Raw genomic sequence first — 15,546 nt, forward strand, 5'->3', positions numbered from 1 at the left:
TTGAAATAGGTTACTGGAAGAAATAGAGGAGCGAGAGCATTTTAGGCAAAAAAACCCCACAAAAAACATACTGTAGTTTGCTATGTATAATGCGCTCCGTGTTTAATGCACACCCATGTTTTTGGCCCAAACTTTCAAGGAAATAATCTTTCATTTTAATTTTTTAACTCAAATTTTTATTTGTTCACACTTAGGTACTTGTTTTTTGTATTATAAAGGAATTTTAGCATTTATTTTTCAACATATTATGGTACAAGAAATTTTATGTAACAAATAATTACAAAACACAAGAACAGAGACAACGTACAAGAAATTTTATGTACCGGTAACAAATTTACACCTCAGAGAAGGTGAAGAACTCTATGTTGCAAGTCCGTAGTAAGTTCAACAAAACTGATTATCGTATTCCAGGGTATTATTTTGCATACAGATATCGTTACTGATTTCTACAGTTACATTTTTTAACTCATAAGCATAAATAAAAGAATTAAAAACATTTATATAGATACGGAATTAGTACAACCCTGTATACTGCGCATCTTTATTTTTCCCTCACAAATCTGGGCAAGAGTGCGCATTATACATGGCAAAATACAGTAATCATAAGTCCAGAAAGCACAGGGCATGCTTGCAGAGCACTGAGGCTTCAGTATGAATGAAGTGCAACAGGAGACTAAATTGGAAAGGCAGGCTGAGACCCTGAATGCCAAGCAAAGGAACTCGGGTCTAATTTGGTAGACAGAGACCACTGAGGTTTCTGAAGAGGTAGATGACATGATCAGACACGTAGTAAGAAAGTTAAAGCCCAGAATGAGGCTGGGGATTTTGCAGGCTCCTTGCTACTCCTAATTACCTCTAAGGGTCCCATTCACATGGGCCTCCCCTTCCAGAGAAGCCAAGCCTCATGGAAGAAACCTAAATGGACAAAACAAAGCAACAAGAACTAAAAACCATGCAAGGAGTGGGAACTAGGATCAGTTTTAGGAACCTAATATGTCTATACACAAATACTGATGGTGAGAACAAGGAAGTAGGCAGACTACTTACAAACAGACCAATGGAAGATGATTACTAAGAAGAAAAGAAAGTCATAAAAGGTAGGAAAAATAGGGGCCGGCCCGGTGGCTCAGGTGGTTGGAGATCCATGCTCCTAACTCCGAAGACTGCCGGTTCGATTCCCAAATGGGCCAGTGGGCTCTCAACCACAAGGTTGCCGGTTCAACTCCTCGAGTCCCGCAAGGGATGGTGGGCAGCGCCCCTGCAACTAAGATTGAACACAGCACCTTGAGCTGAGCTGCCGCTGAGCTCCCGGATGGCTCAGTTGGTTGGAGCGCATCCTCTCAACCACAAGGTTGCCAGTTCGATTCCTCGACTCCTGCAAGAGATGGTGGGCAGCGCTCCCTGCAACTAGCAACGGCAACTGGACCTGGAGCTGAGCTGCACCCTCCACAACTAAGACTGAAAGGACAGCAACTTGACTTGGAAAAAAGGCCTGGAAGTACACACTGTTCCCCAATAAAGTGCTGTTCCCCTTCCCCAATAAAATCTTAAAAAAAAAAAAAAAACTACAAAAAAAAGGTAGGAAAAATAGAGACATGGATAAAACTAAAAATGTAAAAGAAAGAGACTCATCATACCTGTGAGCTACTAGCAGAGGAAACAGGAATACGAGATGAGGAACTTTCTACACAGGAGTACACCCCCAACTTATTCCTCCCTCCAAAAAAATCTGTATGTAGCATACTTAACATAATTTTTTTAAAAATCTGGGTAGCATAATTAACATAATTTTTAAGAAATTAGCTGTACCGAAAAATGTCAAACCGGACAAATAACAGAACCAAGGTTACTGCAAAGGTGCACACCTGACCAAACTGAATTAGTGTTGAAAACGGAGGCCCAGACGCTGTATGAAATGAAGACCAGGGAAGGCATTTCTGCTAGATAGCAATTTCTGAAATATGCCTAAACAGAAGAAGAAAACCCAAATGAAAAGGAAAATGGTTCATATATAACATCTGGTGCCTGAATCATTAAAGAATATCCCCTCCTCACACACTTCTTTTTCCCTTCATTCCCTTCCAACAGCCCTCCTTAGCTAGATGCAAAGGAAATGTAAAACTCTGAAATGAATCTATAGTTACCTGTTTGCCAGCAAAACTAGGTATGAGGAACTAGAGCTGTGTCATATTATTCTTATTATTATTTGCTTTTTTTTTTTTTTTTTGCAATATGTGAACTTTATTTCCATCTTGATTTTTAGAAATTGTATTATGGTAAAATATACAAAATTTATCATCTTAACAGTTTTTGTACTGTTTTCTGGACAGTCCCATGGTGTCAAATACATTCACGTTGTTGTGCAACTATCACCGCCATCCACCCCCATAATTCTTTCCATCTTGTGAAACTGAAACTCTACACCCATTAAACAATAACTTACATTCCCGTTTCCACCAGCCTCTGGCAGCCACCATTCTATTCTCCACCTCTATGAATCTAGGTAGCTCATATAAGTAGAATCGTACAATATTTGCCCTTTTGTATCTGGCTTACTTCACTTAGCATAATATCTTTAAGCTTCACCCATATTACAGCATATTGCAGAATTTCTTTCCTTTTCAAGGCTGTATAATACCCCATTGTACGTATTAGCACATTTTGCTTATCCAAGCATCCATCGGTGGACACTGGGATTGCTTCCACGTTTTAGCTGTTGTGAATGAATAGTGCTGCAATAAACATGGGTGTGCAGATCTCTCTTCAAGACCTTACTTTTTTTTTTAGAGTTTATTGGGGTGACAATTGTTAGTAAAGTTACACAGATTTCAGGTGTACGATTCTGTAATACATCACCTATAAAAACCTTACTTTCAATTCTTCTCAGTGGATAGCTGGAAGTGGAATTGTGGGTCATATGGTCATTCTATTTTGTAAAAATATTTGAGGAATCTCCATACTGTTTTACACAGCAGCTGTACCATTTTACATTTCAAAAACAGTGTACAAAGGTTCCAATTGCTCCATATCCTTGCTAACACTTGTTTTGTGTGTTTTTGATAGCAGCCATCCTACCATCTCATTGTAGTTTGTGATGTGCATTTCCCTAATAATTAGTGATCTTGAGCGTCTTTTCATGTGCTTAGTGACCAATCTCATATCTTCTTTGGAGAAATGTCTCAAGTCCTTTCTCCGTTGTTAATCAGGTTGTTTGTTGTTCAATTTTAGGAGTTCTCTGTATAATCTGGATATTAATCCCTTACTGGATTATATGATTCAGATATATTTTCTCCTATTCTGTAGGTTGCCTTTCTACTCTTTTGAGTCTTTTGATGCCTACGTTACTGCTACCTTTTGCAATAACAAAAGTAATACCAAAATCCCAGCAACTTAGCTGATGCAAAAAAAGAGCAACCTTATTTAGCCACAGTACACAAAATAAAAGAGGGCGTAAGAGACAGCTGACACTTAAGGAGAAAGAGAGGAAAATGTCATTTTTCTCATTTTAGCTCGAATGCCCCACCCAGCTTTGGGGTGAGCCGTGGTACAATATATACTCCTGACGTGAGGGACACCGAGTGAGCGCTCATGGTTTGTGTGGGCAGCCTACCTCTGTTACTACTGGGGCAAGCCATATGTTTGCTGCTGTGTATGAAACAGATCAGTAAGAAGGTGCTCTATAGGAAGGCAGATCGACATTCTGGTCACTTGGTTGTTGCGTTTTAAAGAAATTAGGGGAGAATAAATAATATGGGGGAGTAAGTTACTTACTTGCCTGCCATCCTGCCCCACATTGGTTTGACCTCTTACAACAGTTCGAATATTGTCATCCAGTCTCCTAGCAAAACAAGTTAAAGGAGTTCATTAAAATACTCTCTAGTCTATGTTGACCAGAAGAAAAAATGTTAGCAATTTATCCATCAATGTCTGCAGATTGCACTACTTGTCCAGAAAACCAAACAAGCGTGAATGATCCAAGGAAGACTGAGGCCGTGGACCCCGTGGGGCAGCGCCAGCAGTGTAAGAAGCCAAGCCCAGCACAGACTGATGAGTCATCTTCGCTTTTGCTTTTTTTTTTAAAGGCTATTTTCACTTAATATTCAGAGCTGTCCAAAAAGAACCCATATAACTTTTAGTATTTTTCATGGAGTAAACCAGGAATGAGAAAGTTGCTGAAACTTGATGGGAGGAAGCCAGAGAATTCAAATTACCCCCCCTCACAAAATCCTTCCTTAGTAACTTCCTCAGGAGGCTTAAAAGGGAGAAGGAGCCAGGGTAATACAGGAAATCAGTGCTTTGCTTGCTGGGCCGTGATTGTTTGTGCAACCTGTGCGGGACACAGATCTGTGGCCTTCAGTTCCTCTTTCTCCTGCGGCTCAACAGGGACCTCTTAATGGCACCTCAACCAGAGAAATTGATATCAGAAAAATTTCATTTTTCATTTGAAGGATCCATTACAGGTATGGGGGGGGGGGAGAAAGCTGAAAATAATTGGCTCACAAGGGATTTTGGAATCATGAGGGTGTTTCCATTATCTGTGCAAACCCTGGCCAACGCAGTGGTCTCTGCTAGAACTGTTACAGCTATAGTCCACCAAAACGATGAACAGGCTTCTTTGCACTTCGTAAGGCACCAAACTGAACAAAACGTTAATAACAGAGGGCTTCACCAGAAAATTCAAAGGTTGTAAGGGGAAAAAAGATCATCTCCTGATTCAAAATAAAGCCTTATCCTCGTCAAAAATGAAAACAAGACAAAACAAAATACGCAAAAAACCCCAAACTACATTTAAAGTAATGACATCAACCATTCTACTAATCACTATTATAATGAGTAAACAAACATTGAGTATCTACCACGTATCAAAACTGGAAATACAGAGGTGGACAAACCAGAACAAGGCTATTGGGCAGGAAGAACATTTGATGACCATCCCAGACAATCACATCCTAGACTGATCACAATGTTTAATCCTGGGCCACCACCCAGGTCAACCAGCAGATCTGACTACATTGGTAGCTGGTTTGTGGCCAGGGGATACCCATATAAGCCCACCTTTATATCTAAGCCTTGGGAATACCAAAAAAAAAAAAAAAAAAAAAAAAAAAAACAAAAAAAAACAAAGAAGAAGAAGAAAAAATGTAAATCTATTAGGGAAATAAAACCATTAAAAATATAGTAGAAATGCTTTTGCCTCCTTTTAGAATTAACTATTTTGAACAGCCTATTACAGCTTCCATCCCTTTTCATAAATAATTGATGACTGAACAAAGAATCTAGTTTTTTGCAGCAAGGTACATATGGCAACCCAAATAAAAGGATGACTTTTTAAAAAATTACCATCTATAGAAAATCTGAGATTTCAGTGTTCTCACAGATAAGTGTGATCCAGAATGCAAATTAACAAGATACTTTTCATTATTAATAATCATACAGTTTACTTACCTTATTTTCAGTCTAATTTTGTTCACGACTTCATCTATGTTTGCCAGGGACTACAATGAAGAAGGAAAAGTGCCAGCTATTATTTTACTTCCTGGAATTCCTCTTTCACAGGGATGGGATGAGCTATAATAGCTATTTATGACATCTCAGAAAATTTAATCATACAGTATGACACAATTTTTACTTTTTTTAAAAAAGCACAGTAGTAGTTGGCAAGTGTTGCAAAACCCAGCCTGGCATCTATTTTTTTTGTAAATAAAGTTTTATTTGAACACAGCCATGCCCATTCATTTACATATTATTTACAGCTGCCTTTGCCCTACAAAGGCAGGGTTGAGTAATTGCAACAGAGACTGAATGGTCCACAAATCCTAAAACATTTACTATGGAGCCCTTTATAGAAAATGTGCCTGACCCCTGATATATAGAATCAATACAAAGTCATGTGACAAAATACAGCAATGAAAATGAATGGTTATAAACACAACAACATGGATAAATCTTAGCAGCATAATGTTATACACACAACGCAAAAGCTAGACACAAGAGCACATACAGAGGGTGCCAAAAAAAAAGTATACACATTTTAAAAAAGGGAAAAACGGTATTAAAATTACGCTGATAGTAACCACTTTGAGCACCTCTTGTAATTGCAGAAGTCAAACGTGACTTGTATTCACCTTTTGTTACTGGTACATATTGACTATTACAATATTAATACTGTTTTATCCTTTCTTAAAATGTGTATACATTTTTATGGTACTGTGTGTTTATGTGTGTGTGTGTGTGGGTGGGTGGGTGTATTTCCATTTATATAGTTCAAAAATAAGTGCAACTATTGCCTCGTGTTAGAAGCCAAGATAGTGGTTATCTCTGGGGGCGACAGTGACAGTAAGGAGGCAAAAGAAGGGACCATCTAAAGATGTTTTATTTCTGATCTAGGTGGTGGTCACATGGTTGCATTCATTTTGTGAAAATTCATCAAGTTATACATGTAAGATTTGTGTATTCCTCCATATTATATTACACATCAATAAACACATAAATCTATTTTTCTAAGTGTATATAGGTCCATTAGAAAAAGATTAGAAGAATACCTATGAGTAGCTGTAATCTATGAAATCTGTAGCAGTAGTTGTAATCTATGAAAAGGAAGGGTTTTAAATTTTTCTTCTTTTTGCCTAAGTATTTTCTAATTGCTCTACATTGACTACACATTGCTACTGTAATTATTAGAAAGTTCGTCCTGTTTTTAAGACAATAACAATAAAAACCAATGCGATGATTTCCAACCTTAGCAAGCAGAAAATGTGAGGAAATGGTGCCCCCTAATGGAATAGAGATGGTACAATTTTACAGCACCATTTTAACTCAAGTTTTCAAAATACAATTGCATGAGTCCTCTGTCTCTCCCACCATAGATATTTCACCCTCAGGAAGAATTGGGGGTAATGGAGGAATTGTGCTTATAAATCTCTACTGGCAACCTGTGCTGGCAGGAAGGGACCAGAAGCTTGTAAAAAAACAAGGTCATAAGTGTTTGAGATGTCAGATAGGGCCATTCACATCTTGTCTACTCTTCTGACAAAGCCAATAGTTACTCAGAATTTTCAGAAATCCAAGAACTGACTGAGATAAAGATAAATCTTGGAAAAGAGAAGTTATTTTAATTGAAGAATCTAACATCAAGGCGGTCACTTCAAAACTGGACTGGGTATAAAGTACCACGGTGGTAACAGGAGCCGAATTGTGGGAGGACCTGGGTTTGGCACAACTGCCACTAACAAACTTGCTGTGTGTCTAGAGGGCAAGCTGTCTAACCTCTCTGAGTTTTTATTTCTTCATATGCAAAATGGGCATAATAGTTCCTGCCTTGCTTATCTCTGCTGGGACCCACTCCTTTAAAAAAATTTTGTGGGGGCGGCCAGATGGCTCAGTTGGTTAGAGCATAAGCTCTCAACAGATTGTCGGTTCAATTCCCTCTATGGGATGGTGGGCTGCGCCCTCTGCAACTAAAGATTGAAAATGGCGACTGGACTTGGAGCTGAGCTGCGCCCTCCACAATTAGATTGAAGGACAACGACTTGGAGCTGATGGGCCCTGGAGAAACATGTTCCCCCAGAGGAACTTTTCCCCAATATTTCCCAATAAATTTTTTAAAATTGGGGGGGGGGGAATACTCAAAACAACTATTAAGAAAATGTTAACATTTGGGGAATTTGGGATGAAGGGTTGACATAAATTCTTTGTACTATTCTTACATCGTTTCTGAAAATGGGACGTTATGTCAAAATGTAAGAACTGTATAATCTATTTCAAACTAGCAAAATATGTGCATGACCACCAATTCAAAGGATAGAAGAGGGTAAATAGTGAAAAGTGCTGCTTTCCCTTCTCTGCCCTGCCCTACACCTCCCAGTTCTACTGCCCACAGGCCACGGCTCTGGGCCAATTTCTTTTCCACATTCTTGGAGGTAGTCTATGTATTTAAAGCACATCCATAACTTATATCCCTTTCTTTATATAATGCACATTGCCTGTGCCATGGATTTTTCACTTAACAATATGACTTGGAGGTCGTTTCACATCAGTAAATATTGCTTTTTGTAGTACAGTAACCATTGCTTAAATTTAATACTCCTTAGACATGGAGGTCTTGCTTAAGCCATAACAACTGTTCTAAGGAGAATAATTCAAAATACATTATGCCATCAGATGTCCAACTGCATTTAAAAGAGCAAAAACCTGAGGACCTAAATGGCCACCAACAGAAAAGTTAAACATATCAGGCCATATTTATTCGATGAACTTTTATGACACCAAAAAAGACACCGAGCAGGGAGGCTGTGAAACAACAAAAGATGATTTATGATAACATGCTAACAAGAGGGAAAACACTTAAAAATATCAAAGTATCCCATGAATGTAGCTATTAAAACAGCAGAAAGAAATACCCTAAAATTCTAACGCTCGATTGCATGTTAGATGGACCCATGGGTGACCACTTTCCCTTTATCTTCCAGATTTTCTATTGGAGATGCAAAAGGGAAAAGACATTAACATTTACTGCGGATCTATTAGGAGTTGGGAAACCTCTAACACAATGGTTCTTGACCTAGTTTTCTGCACCCCACACCTGAGGGATGTGACACATTCCCTGCTATCAGTTCAGTGCCTCTCGATGGCAGTAATTCTCGCTGGGGTAGAGGCCTCTCTGGGAGTTAGGAAAACGCCCCAGAGGAATCCAGATTGGCTACCCTGGGTGGAGCTGATACATCTCCTCTTTGAGAATCACTCGTCTAGTTTAGTTGTCATGTGGTCAGACAGTGTTAATTTTATCATTTAAAAATGTCTTCAGTATTGAAAAGTGTTTCCTGCTTCTAATGGCAATTCTTGCTGATGACAGAAAATCCATAAAATCACCTTCATCCCCAGCAGAGTATAATCACCATTAGCATTTTGGTATAGTGCCTCTACTGTTCCTTCAATGCAAATATATGGCTTTAAAACCAAAAATTAAACTGGGATGATACACAACTTGGCATGTTATTTTTTTTTCAAGTAACAACACAGATGCAGAGATTGGGGGGGGGGTCATTAAAAATCCTTTATAAGCAGCTGCATATGACTTTATTTCAAAGTTCTTATTTATGTTAACTTTTTATAAAATTTCATCGAGTTTCCCCTAATCAAACCTCTAATGAAAACATGACAAATTATTTTCTTCAGTTGTCTACCAGCCTACTAACCTGGGTACTCTTCAGAACCACCCAGGGAACCCTGTTAAATACAGAATCTGGAGGCCTCCCACCTGGACGTGGGAAGTTAGAAACATCTGGGATCCGTTCCAGTCCACACTCCTGCCTCCAGGAAATCACAGACATGCAGGAATTGCCACTCAATAGAAACACACACACACACACCCTCCGCCTCAGAGTGACACTAAATTTATTCTTGACATACTGACATCTACTTTAAATATTCTAAACTCGTAATTCACAAGTATTTACTAGAGGTTCATGAGGTATATAGATGGGTTTTGCCCAAGATCTAACAATAGTTGAAATAAATTATAAATCATGCCACTACTTTCTATTACATTTTCATCACAGTCCATGGGAATCTGGGTTGGAAGATGAACTGCTAAGTGTAAATCTGGGGTCGGGAAAATAAAGGTAACCCTGGGTCATAAACTTTCTGAGTTACCTAAGAAACTTCACTACACATTATCATATACATGGGGGCAAAATGAGACAAGACATATAACTGAATCTGTGGAACAACAAACGTCTTGTGTTACGTTCAAGTAGTTTAAAAACAAATACATACAAAAACATAATCAGGAAGCAGTGAGAACCTGGTGGTTTCCTATATAATTTTCAAATCTAACACTTACTTTTGTTTTGATGGGTCAGCAATCTTGATAGGGTGAGGTAAATGAAATGTTTTCACGGCTAAAACTAGCTTTATGTCAGTTGTCCCCAAATTTCTATGTCCAGCTAATTCCCAGAATTCCTCTTTCATAAAAAAATGATGAGCTCTAAAGGCTATCTGTGAAATCTCAAAAAAGACAATCACACAGTATGGTGCTATTTTTTTCCAACTTTATTTAAAAAAAAATTAACATGTCCATTAGAAAAAGTTTAGGAGGATTCATGCCAAGATAGTAACAATTATGGGGATTATGAGCCTCAGATTCAAATTCTATCCAATTACCTATTTCCATCCAGATGGCCCAAGGATGTCCAAAACGGAGCTCATCTTTATAACCTCCTCCTAGCCTACTTAGCACTGAAAGCTCCTCTTCCTTATTCCCAACATAGGGTAAAGGTGCCAACACCCACTCAGTCTGCCAGGATAGAAATCGAAGTTGAAAATCCTTCATTTAGCTTATAATTTCATGGCTTAAATGTTCTTGCCCGATGGACGCCTCCTGGGATCTCTCCGAGGAAGGGCCTGTATGCACTGCTTTCACAGTACTTAGCATGCTTCCTTCATGGCAAGGCTATCGCCTTTAAGCTGAGCGCTCGTTATTTCTCTGGGCCTCCTTATTTTCACCATAAAACAAGCATGTTCAAGTGGAGAATTTATCACTGTTAAGTGTTTAGAATGGTGCCTGGTGCGCAGTAAGCATCCAATAAATGTAAACTCTCATTATAACTATATAACTACCTACCAGGAGTTAGAACTCTCTGCGAGCAAGTCACAAAGTGATTAATAATTTTACAAACGAACCCACTGTAAAACCATAATAATGGACTTATAATCTGTCGATGTGGTCATTATTATCTATTAAGGGAGACTGGAAACTCTATGTTGCTAAGAAGTGTATCTGCCTTGCTCACCTCTCTAGCTCCAAAGTTCTTACAGGCCTAGGCAGAGGAGGTGTTTTGATAAGTAACTGAGTGAATTTCAGATTCTACATCCCTTGAACCACCACATTCTGTGACTTGTCTCTCCATCCCAGCCTCTTCTCAGGCTCCCATCATCCCTCTTACGTGATCTATCAGAGCGGTCTGCTAACTGGTCTTCCTGCCTCCAGTTCTGCCTCTCCCCAGGGCATCCTCCATATTGCTATTGAATGACATTTTTAAAAAGTGAATCTGGGGGCCGGCCCGGTGGCTCAGGCGGTTAGAGCTCCATGCTCCTAACTCCGAAGGCTGCCGGTTTGATTCCCACATGGGCCAGTGGGCTCTCAACCACAAGGCTGCCAGTTCAACTCCTTGACTCCCGCAAGGGATGGTGGGCAGCACCCCCTGCAACTAACAATGGCAACTGGACCTGGAGCTGAGCTGCGCCCTCCACAACTAAGATTGAAAGGACAACAACTGGACTTGGAAAAAAGTCCTGGAAGTACACACTGTTCCCCAATAAAGTCCTGTTCCCCTTCCCCAATTAAAAAAAAAAAAAAATCTAGAAAAAAAGAAAAAGTGAATCTGATCCCATCATTATCCTGTCAAGAGTCCTTCAATGAACACCCATTGCCTAAAGTACAGTGGTACCTCGGTTGTAACGAATCCGTTCCGGAAGACCGTTCGAATTCTGAAATGTTCGAAAACCGAGGCACAGTTTCCCCATAAAGAAATACAAACTGGATTAATCCATTCCAGACCTTTAAAAATCAACCCCTAAAACTGCAAATTTAGCATGAATTTTACTATCTAATGATACCATAGATCCATAAAACTTACGGCGTTCGTAAACCGAAATGTTCATCACTAGAGATGTTTGAAAACCGAGGTACCACTGTACCAGTATCCAGAATAGGGTGTGTGCACCCCAAAGGGGTTTGCAATAATATCCATTAGGGTGTGAGACGAAAAGATTAAAGCCTCTATTTTTATTCTTTATATACATAGCAAACACTACTAAGACCTAACGTATTTTAGATTGGTGCTAGGATATGTACGTAATATTTGGGGGGGGGGGCAGATACAGGCTTAATATTCAGCCCAGTGAAAATCAGTTGTGTGGGAACTATTTTACTGAGAGGCATGTGGTCTCCAAGCCTAGAGAACACTGTTCCTTCGGGATCCTTGCTCTGCCTACCCTCAGCCTTGTCTCCTATGAGGCTCTGCTCCCTCTGCAAACTCGGCCTTTGCCCTGTGTTTAGAATGACCTTCTTTCCCATCATCCTGTGAGATTTACCTAGTGGTTCACTCTGCCTAGAATAGTATTCTGCCAGATTGCCACAAGCCTGGCTCCTTCGTAGGTCTCAGGTCTCAGTGGAACGGTTAAGGACCTCAGAGAGACCTGCCCTGAACACCCATCTAAAGGAGCCCCCCACCCCGAAGGCTGTCATGCTGTATCCCAGCACCTGTTTTTTAGCACAGCATCAACCATAGTTGATCGTTTCTTGTTTATTTATTTGTTCATCTGATTATTCTTCTTCCCCACACTAGATTCCACGAGACCAGGAACTTGCTTGTCATGTTCACCATTTCTCCCCAGTTTCTAAAATGGTGTCTGGTACTTAACAGACACCTAAGTGATTGGCTGAGTTTCACTAAATGAATGAACAAATCCTTTAAGTCTTGGAAGAAGGGCTTGTCTCCTCCCTGAGGTTTTGATTTTCCTAGGAAGAACTGTTCTTTGGTTTCTCACGGAACCGTTGCCTATGTCTCTCACAGCATTCACCAATGACTCTCCCACTTGTCACGTACACATTAAGGGCGTGGACTGGGTCTTATTCATCCTTGAATCCCCAGGGCCTAGCACAGTAACTGACAACACCTGACAGGTGCCCACTAACTACGTGCTGAGTTAATGCATGAAAAACCAAGCAGAACTTGAGCTGACCTAATTCAGGTCCACTTCTCACCTAAACACCCAAAAAAACAATTCTGTAAGAAAAACCCACACGTTTAGGCAAATCACCCGTCAAAACAAAATAAAGCAAAAAACCTGAATATTTACATCTTGAAATAGGAGTGAAAGTAGCTTTATGACTCTAGGCTTATTCTGCCCACCTCACTCTTATTTTTCTCTATTACATTTTAAAGATCCTTTCCACTTCCCAAGTTAGTACAGAAAATTTGGGGGGACTCTTACAACCTAAAGGTACAGTTTCTAATATTATGCTCGCTATACAAAGAATTCCACCCTAACACAACAACAGTATTTGGTATTAGCTGACCCCGCCCCACCCCAATTGTTTACAATGGAGTTTGATTTGAATGTAACTCTCTTTGTTTATAAAGGCCCCTTAGATTATGTAGTAAAACACACCAATCGTAACACTAAGGATGAGTGAGAAGCCACTGAAACGAAGGAAACGCTATACTTACTTGCTCTGTTGGGAACAGGGTATTGATATACTCCACAGCATTGAAATCGGCTCTATCTAGAGGATCCTGGCTTGGAAATACCTAGACAAAGATAGGGGATGACAAATAACAGTCACCTTTCGGTCTTGTTTTATGTATTACTTCTTTTCTCTCCACTGTCAATTCTTTGAAGGCAAAAACCATATATTTTTTCATTTTATAAGGCTTAACACACAACAGATGCTCAATAAAATATCTGCTAAAGTATATCTTTAATTTTCACCAACATCTGTAATTTCAACATCTTGGTGCAACTACCAGAATGTGCAACCATGAAAACTTCCACAGATATCAATGAAATCCCAAGGACGAGGAAAAATAAGTGGGCATTGTGCATATCGGATTAAACCAGCTGAGGGCATGTTGTGTTAAGGAAGTCCTGATAACAGACATGCACTATGTCCCAATGAAGTCTCAGCAATATACCGTGGTACCTCGGTTTTCGAATGTAATCCGTTCCAGAAGACCGAGTTCTGAAATGTTCAAAAATGGTGGACAGCTAGACCTCAGGATCTTGCACTCAGTGGAAGCTGCGTGACATGTTCGACTTCCGAGGCATGTTGGAAAACTGAAGCATTTACTTCCAGGTTTACGGCGTTTGTAAACCGAAATGTTCTTCAACGGAGATGTTCGAAAACCGAGGCACTACTGTAATTCACTGCATTGAGGCAATTTTTATGCTTCAGATGGTGTCAGGAAATAAAGAGCAGGCATTCAGGAACTGGCCCTCCCTTTTGAGAAATAGGGCTACCTTCTGAGAAGTAGAGCTAACTCCCTTCACAAGTTGCAATTTGAACGTGTAACAAGGTGGATTGTAAAAGCAGTCATGTGATCCCCTGGGTAGTGGATTTCTCCAATTCAAGATCGTTATTTTGGGAAGCAAATTCTTCCCTGACGTCTGCTTATTAGAGGAACCTGTGCTAGAACTCAATCTTACTAATAGCAAAAAGGTACTTTTCTAAAATCCTTGTCAAACAATAATTGACTGCAAATGATATTTGTTTCTTCCATTAGAGTCCACCTGGTCCAAAAAGCAAATGAAATGCATGTCTCTGTCTGGCAGATAGAAGTGGGTGGGGAGCAGTGTGGCCTTAGACCAATTCAACACCTTGCCCAATGGCTTGGCATCCTCAGGATGGGCCAAATGTGCTTTGTATGGATAATTCAACCACTCCTAGAAAAATGCACTTCCAACAATCTAGAAATGGGACAATACAAACAAATGACTCAGTACAGTGGCAGACCCATAGTAAGTGTTAATGTCCAACAAATGTTAACTCTTAGCATATTATTACACACATCCTACTAATAGTAGTAGTAATGTTTTACTTCGGAAAACTTCCCAGTGGCTGTTAAATGGGGCATTACCCTCCTTTTCTTACAGCACGCCCCCTATGCCAAGTCTTTCGAGGGCGATCTCCCTTTATCAGGAGCAATACCTTCTTCAAGGGCCTAAATCACTATTTCTAATATCATGACTCTTAAAAAAACTCAATAAACTTGAAAAGAGACTAGGGAAGGAAGACCTCCTAGGAATATTCTTCACCCTAACCCCGACTAGTCAACAGCAGGGTTTGCACTTATGGCAAAAGGAGCCTTTTTCAACCGTCTCTCCTCTGCTCTGCAAACGCTGCAGAAATTACAGTGACCCCGTCCCCTCAATGCCGCGTCACTCACAAGGGAGCAGCGGCACACCGGCCTGGCAAATGAATGAACCACAGCTGTACAATCCCCCAAATCTGAGGGTGCTACCCACGAAGCCAACTTCTTCTAGGTTCTTCCTTTCAAGGAGCGTAGCTCCTTTGCCTAAACACACCAGGACGGCCCACCCTCCGAGGACAATCAAGGCCTCGAAAGGGCTCTCTCCCTCCCCTCGGCTCAGGAACCTCTGCCCACCACCACCTCCCCTCCAACCTTCCTTTTGCTTCAGGGCCTGGCTCCCACCTCTCCGTCCAAAGACTGCCGCCTCCGCGTCCCACCCCCGTGTGCCCTGCCCGACGCTCCGCACTCGGCTCCCGTCAGGGGGCGGAACGCTCACCTGCTCGATGGCGAGCTGCACGTCGGGCGTCAGCTGCAGCACGGCTTCCAGCTCCTCCACGAACTCCAGGTCCTCCTCCTCCATCATCCCGCCGCCCGGCTCCTCCCGAGGCCCACCTCAACCCCGACTCGGACCTCCTGCAGTCACTCAAGCCACAGGACCGCAACCCGCCCCGGCAGCACTCAGGCCGGCGAGCCTCGGCTCTGTCGGCTAGCCCGGCACTTCCGGCAAGCCAGG

The 15,546-nt window shown here is 40.8% G+C and overlaps 1 protein-coding gene across 2 annotated transcripts in view; it reads right to left on the reverse strand.

Annotated features, from left to right (window-relative positions):
- Positions 1-15,543, reverse strand: part of VPS53 (VPS53 subunit of GARP complex) — a 135,289-nt gene extending 119,746 nt beyond the window's left edge. The window contains exons 1-4 of one of the 2 annotated variants that reach the window (XM_081029787.1): positions 15,310-15,543; positions 13,233-13,313; positions 5,446-5,495; positions 3,772-3,838 (exon numbers count right to left, since the gene is read on the reverse strand). In XM_081029787.1, coding sequence (XP_080885913.1) covers positions 3,772-3,838; positions 5,446-5,495; positions 13,233-13,313; positions 15,310-15,396 — 285 coding nt within the window. In that variant the 5' untranslated portion in view covers positions 15,397-15,543. The remainder of the gene's footprint in view (positions 1-3,771; positions 3,839-5,445; positions 5,496-13,232; positions 13,314-15,309) is intronic. The other variant, XM_081029788.1, reaches the window with a different exon arrangement.
- Between the last annotated feature and the right edge of the window lie 3 nt (positions 15,544-15,546).

The sequence above is a fragment of the Rhinolophus hipposideros genome, assembly GCF_964194185.1.
Source record: "Rhinolophus hipposideros genome assembly, chromosome: 20".
Taxonomy (NCBI): Eukaryota; Metazoa; Chordata; class Mammalia; order Chiroptera; family Rhinolophidae; genus Rhinolophus; species Rhinolophus hipposideros.